Below are 15,298 nucleotides of genomic sequence, written 5' to 3'. Positions count from 1 at the left end.
GGAAGGCTGAGGCGGAAGGATCACCGGAGCCCAGCAGGTCGAGGCTGCGGCGACCGGGAGTGGCCACTGCGCTCCAGTCTGGGCGACAGAGTGAGACTCCAACTCAAAAAAACAAAAACAAAAACAAAGTGACTGTACCATTTCACATTCTCATCAACAATATATACAGGTGCCTGTGACCACACATCCTCATCAACACTTGTCCGTCTTTTTTATTATATCCCAAATCTTTTATTTTGCTATTTTTTTACTTCATTTTATTATTATTTTTTAAATCAATATTGTTTATTATGATATTGTGGGGTACAGTTAAGGGTCACTCCCAGGTCTATATTCGAGAAATGAAAATACACATCCAGGCTGGGTGTAGTGGCTCACACCTATAATCCCAGTACTTTGGGAGGCTGAGGTGAGAGGATTGCCTGAGCTCAGGGGTTCGAGACCAGTCTGGGCAACTTGGTGTGATCTCATCTCTACAAGCATACAGATATGCTTCGTTCAGGCACCCTTGTTGATAAGGGGTGTCTCCCCATCCCCAGACAGATATTGACTACCGTTAATCCCATACTATTTTTTATTTTAAAGATGTGGGTACACGTCAGGATTAGGTACATAAGTGGTCTACATGCAGGTGAAGTTTGGGTCTCCCAGCGGTCCTCACTTGCCCTGGTTTACTCAGGTACCCTTAGTGATGTTACATAACCCCCTCCTCCCCCAGCAGTGACCTGCTATTGCCAATCCCTTTTTTTTTTGAGTTGGCGTCTCACCCTGTCACCCAGACTGGAGTGCAGCAGCCGCTCCCGACCACTGCAGCCTCAACCTGCTGGGCTCCGGCGATCCTTCCACCTCGGCCTTCCAAGTAGCTGGAATTACAGGCATGCGCTACCATGCCCGGCTGATTTTTTGATTTTATTGTAGAGATGAGGTCTCACTAAGTTGCCCAGGCAGGTCTTGAACCCGCGGGCTCAGGCAATCCACTCACCTCAGCTTCCCAAGGTGCGGGATTACAGGCTGAGCCACTGACCCCGGCCAACTTAGAGGTTTTTTGTTGTTTTCTGTTTCTCTCTTGGTTTCTGTGGTCACAAGCAGATTTGTGGAAGTCAGTTTGGGCTGCTATAACACAATACTGTAGACCGGGTGGCTTAAACAACAGAAAAAATTTTCCCCCAGTTCCAGAGGTTGGGAAGGCCCAATCAAGGCAGGCAGGTCTGGGGTCTGGGCAGGGCATCCTTCCTGGCTTACAGATGGCACATTCTTACTGTATTTGCCCATGGCAGACAGCAGAGAGAAGGAGTAAGCTCTCTCCTGCCTCTTCCTATAGGGCACGACTCCCACTGTGAGGCCTCCATCCTCATGACCTCACTGCCTCCCACAAGTCCCACCTGCAAATGCCAGCACCCTGAGTTTTTAGGCTTGCTTCGCCGTGTGAATTAGGGAGTGGGGGATGGGACACACACATTCAGTTCATAGCATGATTTTATCTCAATTTGCTGATGCCTCTCTATTTTTCCTGTTAGAAATTGGATAATATTGCTTTAAAAAATATTTAGCCAGGCACAGTGGTAGTTTTTATCTATTCAGCATGCCTGTAGTTTTATCTATTCAGGAGATTGAGGCAACCAAGAGGATCACTTGAGCCCAGGAGTTTGAATCCAACCTGGGCAAAATAGCAAGACCCCATCTCGTGTGTGTGTGTGTGTGTGTGTGTGTGTGTGTGTGTGTGTGTGGTGTGTGTCTGGTGTGAGACAGAGAGAAAGAGGGAGAGAGAAATGGATATATCACTAGTACCCCCCAGAACCTCTTCAAAGGATATTTTCCTCTTTCTAACAGCTGTACTACCTCTGTTATGTCAGAATATGCCTTGTTTATGTGGATTTATCTCAAGTCATGGCACTGGTAGTCATGTTCCTTATAACTCATGTAAGCAATCAGAACACACACTGATCTTCTGCCTCTCTTTCTTCCATACACTTTGCAGCCACCTGTTTCCTTGTCTATTCCTTGTTCTTGGACAAGAGTCTCTGTTGTGTTACATAAGAATTTGTGCCAGGGTATCTTTTTATTGTGCTCTTTGAGAGCAGTGATCAGTATCTTTGCGTTTTCTTTTGAAAAAGAATGTTTACTCTCAATTGTTTAAAAATGACTTTATAATGTAATAGGAAAGAAGATTGCAAATCCTAATTTTGGGAGTGTTTTCTACTGGGGGAAGTTTGGCATCTGTGGTGAAGATCATTCCATTTTCATCTGAATTAAATTAGCCATATAAGTTTAATGAATTTTCAGGGCACAGTATGACACCACAGGCCATTGTAAGGTGAGTCTCTGAGTTGGGGGAGAAGGAACAGCATCCTCTGGGCCAGGTGTGACAGGAAGTGACATCGGGAAGGGTTCAGCTGTAAAAACTTTATGGACATGGCAAGCTGTGGTTGGGTAAGAACAAGATCTGCCCGCGGGTTCGAGACCCACCTGGGCAACTTGGTGAGACCTCATCTCTACAATAAATGAAAAAATGAGCCGGGCATGGTAGCACGTGCCTGTAGTTCCAGCTACTTGGAAAGCTGAGGCGGAAGGATCGCCGGAGCCCAGCAGGTCAAGGCTGTGGTGGCCGGGAGCGGCCACTGCACACCAGTCTGGGCGACAGAGTGAGACTCCAACTCAAAAAAAAAAAAAAGAACAAGATCTGCACATGAACTTGAGGGTACTGTTTCTGGGTCACGTGCTCATGGGGCGTCCCCATCAGGCAGAGGCCAGGGCTGGCGTCCTCTTCTTGGAGTCTGGAATAGTGGGGACAGCTCCCTCTTGTCTCTCTCCTTAGGAGCCTGTGCTCTGGGAACAACCCGTAAGTCCAGCCCAGAGCACAGGACATAACCCAGATACCCACGACACCCTCTCCATGGGGACCATAGAGCACCTGTCAGGAAGGAGGAAGCCAAGTAGGTGATTTTTCTCTCCCCTTAATCTCCTCTCTTTCCTCCCATCTACTCCTTCATTCTCCTCCTCCTTTCAAGACTGGTGTCTACCCAAATCTACCTCACTGGGCTGCGCCAAAACAACAAACTCGCCCCCGACCATCATTCACCGAAGAATGAAAATCATGGAAGACAGGAAATCAGAGACAGCATCGAATTCTGCCCATGTTATAGATGACATGACTGAGGCCTAGATAGGAAGGAGACTTGCTCAAGTCTGCTATGAGTGTATCAGCTAGGATAGGCTAGGTTATGCTGCAGTAACAACTCCAAAGTCCCAATGCCTCATGACAACAAAATCTTATTTCCTGCTCTTGCTTCTTGTCTGTTGTAAATTGACAAGGAGCTCTGCCCTACATCATTCTGTCTCCCGAACCCCTGCGAAAGGAGCAGCCACGATCAGCGGTATTTCAGGACCCTGCAGCGGAGGAAAAGAGAAAATGTGGTGAATCGCACATCGGCTCTTAAAATGTCTGCCCAGACGTGGCATGGGCATTGTTTGCATATTTCACTGACCAAAGTAAATTTCATGACTATGCCCGATTCCAAGGAGGCAGGGAAGTGTAATCCCACTGAGGACCTAGAAAGAGGAGAAAGGGAGTGCAAACAGCCCAAGCACCTGCCACAGAGAATTAGTAGCAGAGCTGGGACAGCAACCCTAGTGTCCTGACCCTGGGGCCCAGAATCTTCTGATTGATGTCCTCTATCTCCAAGGCTATTTCCCACAGAAGTCTCAGTGACTGATGATGTCATGTGCTTTTTTTCCCCAGGGATGATTATCCTTGAAGAGCTTCATGTCTTATCGTGGAATACTAATGACAGAAACAAGGGCATTCTGTGAGAATGGAGAAGTTTGAGGGTTGAGGAGTGTTCCCAGGAATCACACCCTCCAGGCACCACATCCACCTGGCACCATGCTGCCCTGGAAGCTATCTTTATGGGCAGTATGGACTTTGGACACTATAGCCTAGAAAAGAGGTTATGCCCTAGGCTGTGGCTATGTCCATTGCCAAGATCACAGAGTCAGGCGCTTAGCCTTGCCTGAACCATCTAGGCCTCCGCAGCCTGGGACATTTCCGGGCCTGGGAGGCAAGAAATCTCAGTTCTGATGCTGGCTCTGCCATGAACTTGCTGTATGACCCTGGACACATCCCTTACCCTTCCTAGGCCTGAGTTTTTCCCTCTGTTCGGGAGGGATGGTGATCCCTGACTGAGGACCGTGGATGCGAGCGTGTTTCCTGAATTCTAAGGCTCTGTGGTGAGGTGAGGACTTATTTCCATTAGTCCAATTGAGGACGGATGAACAGTGGGGCTGAGGACACATCCAAGGAGGCTTCTGCTGGGTGCCCAGGAAGCAGCTGGGGTCTAAACCCCAGGACACATAGTACTGGCCTCCGCCTCTTGAAGTTGGTAAGGCTGGCTCCTGAGCGGGTGTCCCACTCTTTCCAGAGTTAGAGGTGGAGCCTCTGGAGTTGTGAGGCTTAGATAAGATATACAAAGCACTTAGAACAGTGCCTAACACACAGTGAAGGCTTTGCAAGTGTTTACTACTATTATTAGGGAAATAGTATATTTCCTACAACGTTTAGAAATGTTATAGCATATTCCACTGCATGATGGAACACCATTTAGTAGATCCGTCCTCAGTTATTGGACATTTAGGTTGCTTCCAGTTTTTAATGATTATAAATAATCTTGCAGTGAGTGTCTTTGTAATTAAATTTACATTCATGATTGCTTCCTAAGTTTAGAGGACGAGAAATGGAATCACTGGATCAAATGGGCTGCACATTATTTAGGCTTTTGCTATGTGAATGCCCATCACCCTCAATTGGGTCTCTAACCACCAGGTTGTTGAAGAGTTCCAGCTTAGAAAAGAAGGTTTTGGTTAGAGAGAGAGGAGATAGTTTGTATCAGCTAAGATTAGTATACACTGTGAGTAACAGAAAGCCCTAAACAACAGTGGTTTAAGCAGAGGTGCATTTTCCTGTCATGAAACAGAAATCCAAAGTCAGAGGGCATAGGGCAGATGGGCAGATTTACCCTACACCTTTCTCAGTACTGCTTCCACCTCATGATTCAACATGGCTTCCTAAGATCCAGCCATCCCACCGACATTCCAGCCAACAGGAAGAAGCAAAGATGAATAGACAGCACTTCCACTTCTATCCCATTGGCCAGAACTTAATTACGTGGCTACATATAACTGCAAGGAAACCTGGGAAGTATACAGATGCCCAGGGAATGTTCAGGAATCCTAGTACTAAGGAAGAAGGGAAGAACAGATTTGGGGGGACAACCAGGAGTCTCTGCCATGAGATTAGCTGAGAGCAGCACAGATGGTCCATGGAAACAAGAATAAATTAAGCAACCTCAGGGGACCATCTCCAGGAGATGAACTTGACCATTCCAGAGAGCCAGGATACAGGCATAAGCGGAGGAAGAGGGGGATGCTGAGGAAGCAGACTAGTCTCAGGAACTGATCCCTGGGCATCGAGACTCCAACAAGAGGCCACTTATCTGCCTATTTCTGCTGCTTGGGAGTGGGGAATGGTTCTTGACTACTTGACTTTCCCCCCGACCCGCCTGCCTCCAGTTCACCTGACCCCAACTCACCTGACCCCAGCTCATCTGAACCCAGCTCACCTGTTTCCCAATTCGCCTGACCCCAGCTCCCTTGACCCCAGCTGACCTGTATCCAGCTGACCTATCCCCAAACTCACCTGTCCCCAGTTCATCTGACCCTAGTTCACCTGTCTCCCAACTCACCTGACCCCAGCTCAGCCGACCCCAACTCACCTGACCCCAGCTCACTTGTCCCCCAACTCACCTGACCCTAGCTGACCTGTCCCCAGTTGACCTGACCCCAGCTCACCTGTTCCCCAGTTCACCTGGCCCCAGCTTACCTGGCCCCAGCTCGCCCATTCCCCAACTCACCTGACTCCAGTTCAGCCGACCCCAGCTCACCTGGCTCCAGTCTATCTGCACCCATTTACCTGTCTCCCAACTCACTTGACACCAGCTCACTTGTCCCCCAACTCACCTGACTCTAGCTGACCTGTTCCCTAATTCACCTGACTCCAGCTCACCTGACTCCAGTTCACCTGGCTTCCAACTCAACTGACCCCAGTCTACCTGCACCCAGTTATCTGTCCCCCAACTCACCTGACCCTAGCTGACCTGTCCCCAGTTGACCTGACCCCAGCTCACCTGTTCCCCAATTCACCTGACTCCAGCTCACCTGACCCTAGCTCACCTGTCCCCCAACTCACCTGATCCCAGTCTACCTGCACCCATTTATCTGTCCCCCAACTCACCTGACCCTAGCTGACCTGTCCCCAGTTGACCTGGCGCCAGCTCACCCGTTCCCCAATTCACCTGACTCCAGCTCACCTGACCCTAGCTCAACTGACCCCGGCTTACCTGCCTCCCTGTCCCTGCAGGGCCGGCTCCTCATGGACCCCGTTAGCCTCCAGTTGGGCACCAGGAACCTGTGGAGCTGGCTTGTGAGGCTGCTCAGCAAAGACCCAGAATGGCTGGATGCCAAGATGAAGTCCTTCCTTCCCAACGTGGATCAGGGCTCCAGGCACGAGGCCTCAGACCCCGAGCAGAGGGTCATCGAACAACTCAGCACGCTGCAAGCCCAAGGTCAGGCCACGTGGGAGTCGTTCATCCACTGCGTGTGCATGGAGCTGGAGGTGCCCCTGGACCTGGAGGTGCCACTGCTGAGTACCTGGGGTTGTGAAGACGGTGAGGGCAGAACGGGAGATGCAGAACAGCCAGCGGGACCCCCACGTCACGGGAAGCCCAGGGAGGCCCTGGGACCCACCTGAGTCACACAGAGAGGGCGTGTCAAGCCAGGAACAAAACTCCATGCTTCTAGGCCCTTCCCAGAGCAAATTCCTGCATGCCACCAAGTCCTCTGGGGCCTGGAGGACGCCCTCCTTCCACCTGGCTTCACCCCAGTTGCTCAGGGAGGCCGGGCACAAGGAGAGGAAGGCCCAAGTGGCTCCTTCCAAACTACCTGTGATGGCCAAGAGGTTTCTTGTTGCAGCCTGTTCAAAAGCAATTACAGGGAGAGTTCTGGCTTCATGGTAGGCATGTGGGTTTAACTCTGTTCGTGTCCACGGGCATTTCTTGGGCACCTTCTGTTTGTACAGAACTGAGGAGAAACAGGACACTGAGGGACAACGGCATCCTTGCAGAGAAAGTGAGAACTACTCAAGAACTCTTCCACAGGCAGAATGTGGGAAACACAGGGGACACATACATGGGCACATATATGTATATACACGCAGTGCACGCATGCGCATTAACCCATATACATATGCATACCCATGTGTGCACACACAAATATGCACACACATGCATAGACACACACATTTCTGCCCACTGCTGCCTCCAGGGCTCACCCCCGGCTTTTCTCCCAACAGATAACTGAGTACTAACATGATGTCTTCTTTCCTGGGTACCCACTCTGTGGGCTGAGCCCTGAACCAGACACCAGGCCAGCGCTGATCCCCGGCATCCCACTACATCCTCATGGAACCTTCTACTCTCCCCTCTCTTGCAGGGTTCTCCAGCCAGCTTGCAGCCAGTGAGGAAAGCTGCCCTGAATCTCAGCTCCACCACAGTAAGAACTGGGATTGGGGAACAGAAAGGAGCAGTGAGCACTGCCAAGTACCTGCCTCCAACCTGGAGGAGGCTGATGCTGACCGGTCACAGGAATTTCCCATCATCCCTCTCATCTGTCCCATGTGTCACAGTGTCTCCCAGCCCCACCTCCTCCCTCTCTGTGACTTTCCTGTCCTGTGACCAGTTCCCAGGCGTCTCACCTGGAGACCCTGGGGAAGCCTGTCCTTATTTTCTTGTCCCCAAGCTTCGGGGCCTTGTCTCCCAGCCCCACAGAGTCAGGCTTCACGAGGAAGCCCTAACCGCCCTCCCCCTCTGCACCCCTCAGACTTGACACCCACCCACAATGGCTGTCTGCACCCAGGGAGCCTCAGGCTGATTTTCTGATGGAGCTCTGAGGAGTCAGTGATCACGTGGTGACACTCTTTGATTCATGGGTCACAGTCCGACTTTGGAGCCTTTATTTATATAGAAGAGTCAACTTTTTAATTATTGCTGTGCATGGCAATAATGTTAACAGAAGTCACCTACCCTGTAATCCTCACTTCCCAACACATCAACAGCATTTGTCCAAGTCCCTGGTGCATGCATGCCTTTGTCACTGAGCTGACATCATTGTCTCATGGCTGTGATCAGGTCTGATTGACACTTGGCCAGCAAGTCCCTTGTTAACATTGGACTTGTTGAAATATTGTAGTACTCTCAAGCTGGTTCCAGCTCCTCCTTGGGAATACCCGGACCTTCCTGCGATCCAGCAACTAAAAAGTTAACACCTGGCAGGGCAAGGGGCCCTGGGCCCTGTGCCCCGTGGCTGTTCTGATTGGTCACTAGTGCCTGTAGGTAGAAGAATCCACTTCTTATGCTTCCTGGCTTTGGTCCCCCTTCCCTACCTTGGGAAAGTAAATCTTCACTCTTCCTTCTCTTTCTCTCTCTAATTTACTTTTAAATAAACTTTTCTTAACCTTAAAAAAAAAAATTCTTTCCTGAGCCAGGTTTGATGGCTCAGCCTTTAATCCCAGCGCTTTGGGAGGCTGAGGTGAGTGGATTGCCTGAGCCCGCAGGTTTGAGACCCGCCTGGGCATCTTGGCAAGACCTCATCTCTACAATAAGTCAAAAATTAGCTGGTCATGGTAGCGTGTGCCTGTAGTTCCAGCTACTTGGAAGGCTGAGGCAGAAGGATCGCCGGAGCTCAGCAGGTCGAGGCTGCGGTGGCTGGGAGTGGCCACTGCACTCCAGTCTGGGCGACAGAGTGAGACTCCAACTCAAAAAAAAAAATTCTTTCCTGAGTCCTCTTTCCTTTCTTCCTCCCCTTCCTTCTAGTTTTTCATCTTCCTTTCCCAAACTCTTCCAGAAAGGCATTAAAGTGACTCTTGAAAATCTATGCCATAAGACGAGACTTAGGAACCATTAAGGAAAGTGAGGAAATGTGAATGATAAGAAATGAGGGTGATAGAACACACACAGGAGGGAAGCTGCAGACCTGGCCAAGCCCCCTGGAGGTTTCACCTTAATGACCAGTGGTGGCCTCCACAGAGCTTGGTCCTTCCCTGGTGGAGAAATGGCCACTTAGAGTTTGGAACTGAGTGTTTCTGGGGCTGCTGGCTGTGAGCCCCACTCCCTGCATCCTGGGCTGCACGACCCCAGGCCCAGACCCTCCAGCCCACCAACCTAGAAGCCCCCTGAGCAAAAAGAAACCAGTGTTGATGGAGCCTCTACTTGCTGCCTGCCTTCTCAGTCCCTGTGTGTGGGTGCACTTGGCTTCCAGCCACCTGCTGGTGGAATGGAGCTTCCCAAAGGTCCTGGGTGCCCCCTCAGCTCAGGCTGCCAGAACACACCCTTCCACCCCTTTCTTGGCTCTTTCAGGCCTCAAGCGCCCTCATCAGAGCTGTGGGTCCTCACCCCACCGGAAGCAGTGCAGGAAGCAGCAGCTAGGTGGGTACCAAGGTGGGGAAGGACCTCAACATAGGGCCAGAGGTGCCTTGGACAAGGACCCAGACCCCGGGCCCTGTCCCTTGCCCCCTGTCCACAAGCTTCCAGGGTCCCGGTGACTCTTGTCTTCCAAGCTTCCAGGAGAGAAGGACTGGAGGGCCCAGGCAGGTAGAGGAGAGGGCTGGGCTGGCAGGGAAGGGCCTCCCCCATCAGGCTGCAGGGGGGCTTCTCCAAAGATGGTGCCACTGAGGGTCTCAGCCTTATCATCTGAGCTCTTCCAGGGACACCCTATATCCTGGGCTTAGGGATCCCCAGGAAGATGACCAGCTTGGGGTGAGCAGGGATGGGGGCCCTCGGGGAGACATGGGGCTGCTGAGGGTTGGCCAGGCCAGGGGGAGGAGAGGGAGCTTCTCCCATTCTTGACCAGTCATCCAGAACGGTCCTGGCTCTCCACCAGTTGTCCCTCTAACTGGAACCCTCCCCACCCCCACTGCTGCCAACCATGGGCATCACCAGAGGATTCACATCTATACAAGATGGGCCAGGACCCCGGGGCCCCCCGGCTCCCTCCACAGGGGCCCCAGTCCTTCCCCTGGGCCACATGAGACCTCTCGGTGATCCAGGAAGGAAAAGGTTAACACCTGGCATGGTAGGGGTCCAGTTCCCACAGTTCTGATTGGTCAGCGCCTAGACCCCAGAGGTTGTTAGCGCTCACCCCAGGGCACTGCAGAACTGAAATATCGGGGAGCAGCATGAAAGACTCAGCTATCACAGGAAGAGGTTGTTGCAGTAAGATGTAAAGGAGCATCCCTTCCCCGCCCCCAACTTACTGCAAACCTTACACCACCTACACTGTTGCAGAACTGACTGTGACCCACACTTCCCCATTCTTATCCCCTGTTCAAATGGCTGCCAGTGCCTGTGCTTCTGCAGACCTGACTCCTTCTTGGAGCTTGGGTGGCACAGAATCCCCTATTGTGTTCTTGGCACCCCCATCCCCACCCCCCAATATGCACACAGCTGGGGCCAAGGGCTCCCAACGGCCCAATTCTGGGGTATGGGGACATGGGCAGAGGGCCAAGGGCTCCAGCCCTCATACCATGTCCCTGCCCCCTGCAGACTTGGCCAAGAAGTACCTGCAACTCCTGAGGACCTCGGCCCAGCAGCACTATGACAGCAGGCTCTCTGGGTCAGGCCAGCCCCTCGCCTTCCACCAGACCTATGTCCCCCCGATCCTGCAGGGGAGCTGGACCACGGCACCCTTAGACACACAGGAGGGGGCTACTACAGGGGATCCTGAGGCACAAGATGGCACTGACGTGAGCATCTGGGATCTCTTCAACACCAGGGCCAACAAGGCCCCGAGGCTGACAGTGCTCTTGGGGAAGGCTGGCATGGGTAAGACCACGCTGGTCCACCGGCTCCGCCAGAAGTGGGCTGAGGGCCAGCTGGATGGTTTCCAGGCCCTGTTTCTTTTTGAATTCCGCCAACTCAACCTGGTCACAAGTTTCCTAACGCTGCCCCAGCTCCTTTTTGATGTGTACCTGAGCCCTGAGTCGGACTCCGATGCTATCTTTCAGTACCTAGAGGAGAATGCTGATCAAGTCCTGTTGATCTTCGATGGGCTGGACGAGGCTGTCCACCATTACCCCAGCAGAGAGACCAGGGGTCCCGATGACCCAGGCCCAGCTCTCTCTCTCTTCTCCGGTCTCTGCCGTGGGGTGCTCCTGCCTGGCTGCTGGGTGATGGCCACCTCCCGTCCTGGGAAGCTGCCTGCCTGCCTGCCCACCGAGGCTGCCATGGTCCACATGTGGGGCTTCGACGGGCCACGGGTGGAGGAGTATGCGAGCCGCTTCTTCAGCGCCGGACCTTCGCGGGAGGAGGCCCTGGCAGAGTTGCGGACAAGTGGACGTCTCCAGAGCCTGTGCGCTGTACCTGCCCTGTGTCAAGTCGCCTGCCTCTGCCTCTACCGTCTGCTCCCTGGCAAGGCCTCAGGCCAGTCTGCAACCTTCCTGCCTACTATGACTCAGCTGTACATGCAGATGGTGCTCACACTCACCCCTTGCAAGTGCCTGCCCGCCACAACCCTGCTGGGTCTGGGTGAGCTGGCCCTGAGGGGCCTGGAAACCGGGAAAGTTATCTTCTATGAAAAAGACATCCCCCAATCCACGATGGCCTTCGGGGCTGCCCACAGCCTGTTGACCTCCTTCTGTGTCCACACGGGGTCTGGGCACCAGCAGACAGGCTATGCTTTCACCCACCTCAGTCTGCAGGAGTTTTTTGCTGCCCTGCACTTAATGGCCAGTCCCAAGGTGGACAAAGACACACTCGCCCGCCACATCACCCTTAATTCCCGCTGGGTGCTGCGGACCAAGACCAGACCGGGCCTCTCAGACTGCCTCCGCACTTTTCTGGCAGGCCTGGCATCCTGCGCCTGCCGCCCCTTCCTCAGCCAGCTGGCGTGGCATGATGAGGCCTGGGTGGGCACCAAGCAGGCTACTGTTATGCAGGTGCTAAAGAAGTTGGCCACCCGCAAGCTCACAGGACCAAAAGTCATAGAGCTGTGTCACTGTGTGGATGAGACACAGGAGACTGAGCTGGCCAGTCTCACAGCCCAAAGTCTCCCCTATCATCTGTCCTTTCATAATTTCCCACTGACCTGTGCCGACCTGGCCACCCTGACCAGCATCCTAGAGCACAGGGAAGCTCCCATCCACCTGGATTTTGAGGGCTGCCCCCTGGAGCCCCACTGCCCTGAGGCTCTGATTGGCTGTGGGCAGGTGGAGAATCTTAGGTGAGTAAGGGCAGAGGAGGACTGGAGAGGGAACTGGACTTTTGGGAGAGTGGAGGCCAATGGAGCAGACCCTTGCTGAGGAGAGTGGATAAGATCCTTGAATATCAGAACAGAATGGCCCTGACTGCCCTGAGCCTACGATACCGGTGGGAAATCTCTGCCTTGACAGAAACCCTGAAGTCCAGTTGGGTCCTCCTCCTGGCTGTGGTTTCTGGACTCTCAGTCTCTCTGTCAGTCATGGGCTGGAGCCCCTGCTCTGGGCTTTGCTGCTAGAGGCCATTTGACTTTGAGAAGGTTACACAACATCTCAGCCAGAGTCTCTTCATTCCTAAAATGAATCCATAATACACACCCAGCTCATAGTGCTATTGTGAGATAAGATGGGATAATGCATGAAAACACTTCTTACCACAATACCTGGCACACAGTAAAGACTCAATATGCATATGAGCTAGAGAAAAGGCTAGACTGCAATAACCTAAGTAAGGAAACCTCCCCAAATACAGTAGATTAAATGATATAGATTTTTCTGTCTCATGGAAGAGTCAAGGGTAAGTGATTCAGGTTGGTGGAATGACTCAGCTCCATGCAGTCATGCAGGGACCCAGGTCCCTTTCATTTTTGCTCCATTATCCTCTTGGAAGCCCATCTGCACAGTCAAAGCTGGATCTTGGGTGTGTTTGTGCTCTGGCTTGGGGATAGGGGAAGAGCATGGAGGAGACATGCCAATGTGTTAAAGCTCCGTCCTGGAACCAGGACATACCCCTTCCATTCACATTCAGTGGGAAGAGCATAATAGTCACGAGGACACACTGAACTGCAAAGGAAGCTGAGAGATGTCCTCTCTGGCATGATCCCAACTCTAGCTCTATTGCTGAAGATGAAGCGGAGAGTGGACTTTGGTAGACAGCAATCTCTAACTGCTAATATGTATTTGCTGCTACTCCTACTGTATTAAGCCCCATCTGTCAGAAGGTCCCACCCAGCACTGATCCTCTGCCTTTGCTTCTTTCCATGGCAGCTTTAAGAGCAGAAAGTGCGGGGACGCCTTTGCGGAAGCCCTCTCCAGAAGCTTGCCGACCATGGGGAGGCTGCAGGTGCTGGGGTGAGCCAGGGTTTGGGACCCAGAAGAGTCTTCAGCTGGGATGATACTCTCCCTCCTCCACCGGCCCTACCCAGAGCATATTTCTGACCCTGCTTCCATTCCTCCCCACCATCTTTGCTTACCCTGTAGGTTAACAGGAAGTAAGATCACCGCCCGAGGCATCAGCCACCTGGTGAAAGCTCTGCCTCTCTGTCCACAGCTGGAAGAGGTCAGGTGAGTGATCTCCAGGAGGGCTCAGCAGCTGGGGAGAGGAGTCACTGCCCAGGTCCCAACCCTTCCAGCCTCCCACTTTAGGGCCTGGACTGGATGCTGCATATTCCACCAGAATCTGACCTGTCGTTTTTCACAAGATCCAGAGAGGGGAGGCATCCATCCTCTAAGAACTGGGTGGGGCTGAATCCAAGTGCAAGGCGACCAAAGACCCCCGCTGAAGGCTTCTGTCATCGATATTTTGGGCCACCTTGGAGGAGCATGTGTGTTGAGGCTTCCTCCCTTCTTTCTGTGACCTCGGGAGGAGGGGGGACAATGTGTTGACAAGAGCCAGGCACTGTGGGTGCACGTAAGTGTATAAGGCACACACACCCCTTCCCATCATGTACATATGCACACTTGCACAGATGTGCACACCCACCTCCTCAAGCATACGCCCCACACATGCCCATTCACATGCATACTTAGATGCTTGTATACATGTAGATGTAAGCATATACTACCTAAGCTCATGGGCACAAATCTGCTCCTGCCCCGTGTCTGGGACTAAGAGCTGTGGGGAGGGGCGGAGCCAGGGACCCTCCTCAACAGCTCACTGGCAGGACCACTGCTGGTTCATACCTTTATGAGATTTAGAAAAGGCACCTCTTCATCCAGGCAGACTAGGGTGCAGCACTTGTTTGTGGAGCATAAGTTGGATGACGGTCCCTACTGTCCCTTTGACTGGGTGTCTTTGTACAGTGATCACTCTGGTCAGGACAAAAGTCTAGAAATACTGAAGTTGTTGATGCTTTTCTTTCCTGATTATTGAAAGTGACTTTAGCCAGACGCGGTGCCTCACGCCCATAATCCCAGCACTTCGGGAGGCCAAGGTGAGAGGATTGTCTGGGCCCACAGGTTCAAAACCAGTCTGGGCAACTTGGCAGGACATCATCTCTACAATAAATGAAAAAATTAGCTGGGCATAGTGACATTTGCTACTTGGAAGGCTAAGGTGGAAGGATCACCTGAGCCCAGCAGGTTGAGGCTTCAGTGACTGAGAGTGTGCCACTGCACTCCAGCCTGGGCGACAGAGTGAGACTCCAACTCAAAAAAAAAGTGACTTTAATCTTTTCTTCTATCACCCACCATTGTTCCCAGTCACCCTTACTCCCCTCAACTCATCTGTTCCCCCCAGCTAGGAACCCAGGGAGGCTGGATTGTGACCCCACTTGACAGGTGGGGAAAGTGAGGTCAGAGAAGAATGCACTTGACCTAGGGCCTGGTAAGTCAGGGCCAGAACTGGGGATGCGGTGTCGCCAGCATCCCAGTCTAGACTTTGGTCTAGAGGCTCTGATGAACTGGGCCTCAGGCACATTCTAGATGTAAGCCCTAGGAGCAGGGTGCTAAGTCTCCTTATTCTACCTCATGGAGCCTTCAGTCTGTCATCTAGATCCCTTGGGCCACTGGGCAGAAGCTCCCCCATAGTGGCTGAACAGGGACAGAAGTGAGGCCAGCAGAAGGTCTCTCCTACCTGCTGGATGTGCCTGCTGGATGACAGGGAGCAGGTCATCAACTCTTTCTAGGCCCCTGTCTTATGTCTCCCACATGAGGGTGATCATTCTGTCACCTGCCAATTGGGGCTTCCAAGTGCTCCAGCCTCAGGGTAGAGGGACTGGG

At 52.5% G+C, this 15,298-nt stretch overlaps 1 protein-coding gene across 1 annotated transcript in view; it reads left to right on the top strand.

The window, feature by feature from the left end:
• The first annotated feature begins 2,876 nt into the window (after positions 1-2,876).
• NLRC5 (NLR family CARD domain containing 5) overlaps positions 2,877-15,298 on the top strand; it is a 62,413-nt gene continuing 49,991 nt past the window's right edge. Inside the window, exons 1-7 of the mRNA XM_008068037.1 lie at positions 2,877-2,933; positions 6,413-6,719; positions 7,543-7,602; positions 9,465-9,533; positions 10,650-12,324; positions 13,346-13,429; positions 13,559-13,642. Of these exons, the coding sequence (XP_008066228.1) occupies positions 6,425-6,719; positions 7,543-7,602; positions 9,465-9,533; positions 10,650-12,324; positions 13,346-13,429; positions 13,559-13,642 (2,267 nt within the window). The 5' untranslated portion in view covers positions 2,877-2,933; positions 6,413-6,424. The remainder of the gene's footprint in view (positions 2,934-6,412; positions 6,720-7,542; positions 7,603-9,464; positions 9,534-10,649; positions 12,325-13,345; positions 13,430-13,558; positions 13,643-15,298) is intronic.

This window comes from Carlito syrichta, unplaced genomic scaffold (genome assembly GCF_000164805.1).
Source record: "Carlito syrichta isolate Samal-C Ts95f unplaced genomic scaffold, Tarsius_syrichta-2.0.1 Scaffold309854, whole genome shotgun sequence".
Classification (NCBI taxonomy): domain Eukaryota; kingdom Metazoa; phylum Chordata; class Mammalia; order Primates; family Tarsiidae; genus Carlito; species Carlito syrichta.
Note: the sequence above shows the minus strand (reverse complement) of the source record. Positions and strands in the feature narration are given on the sequence as shown.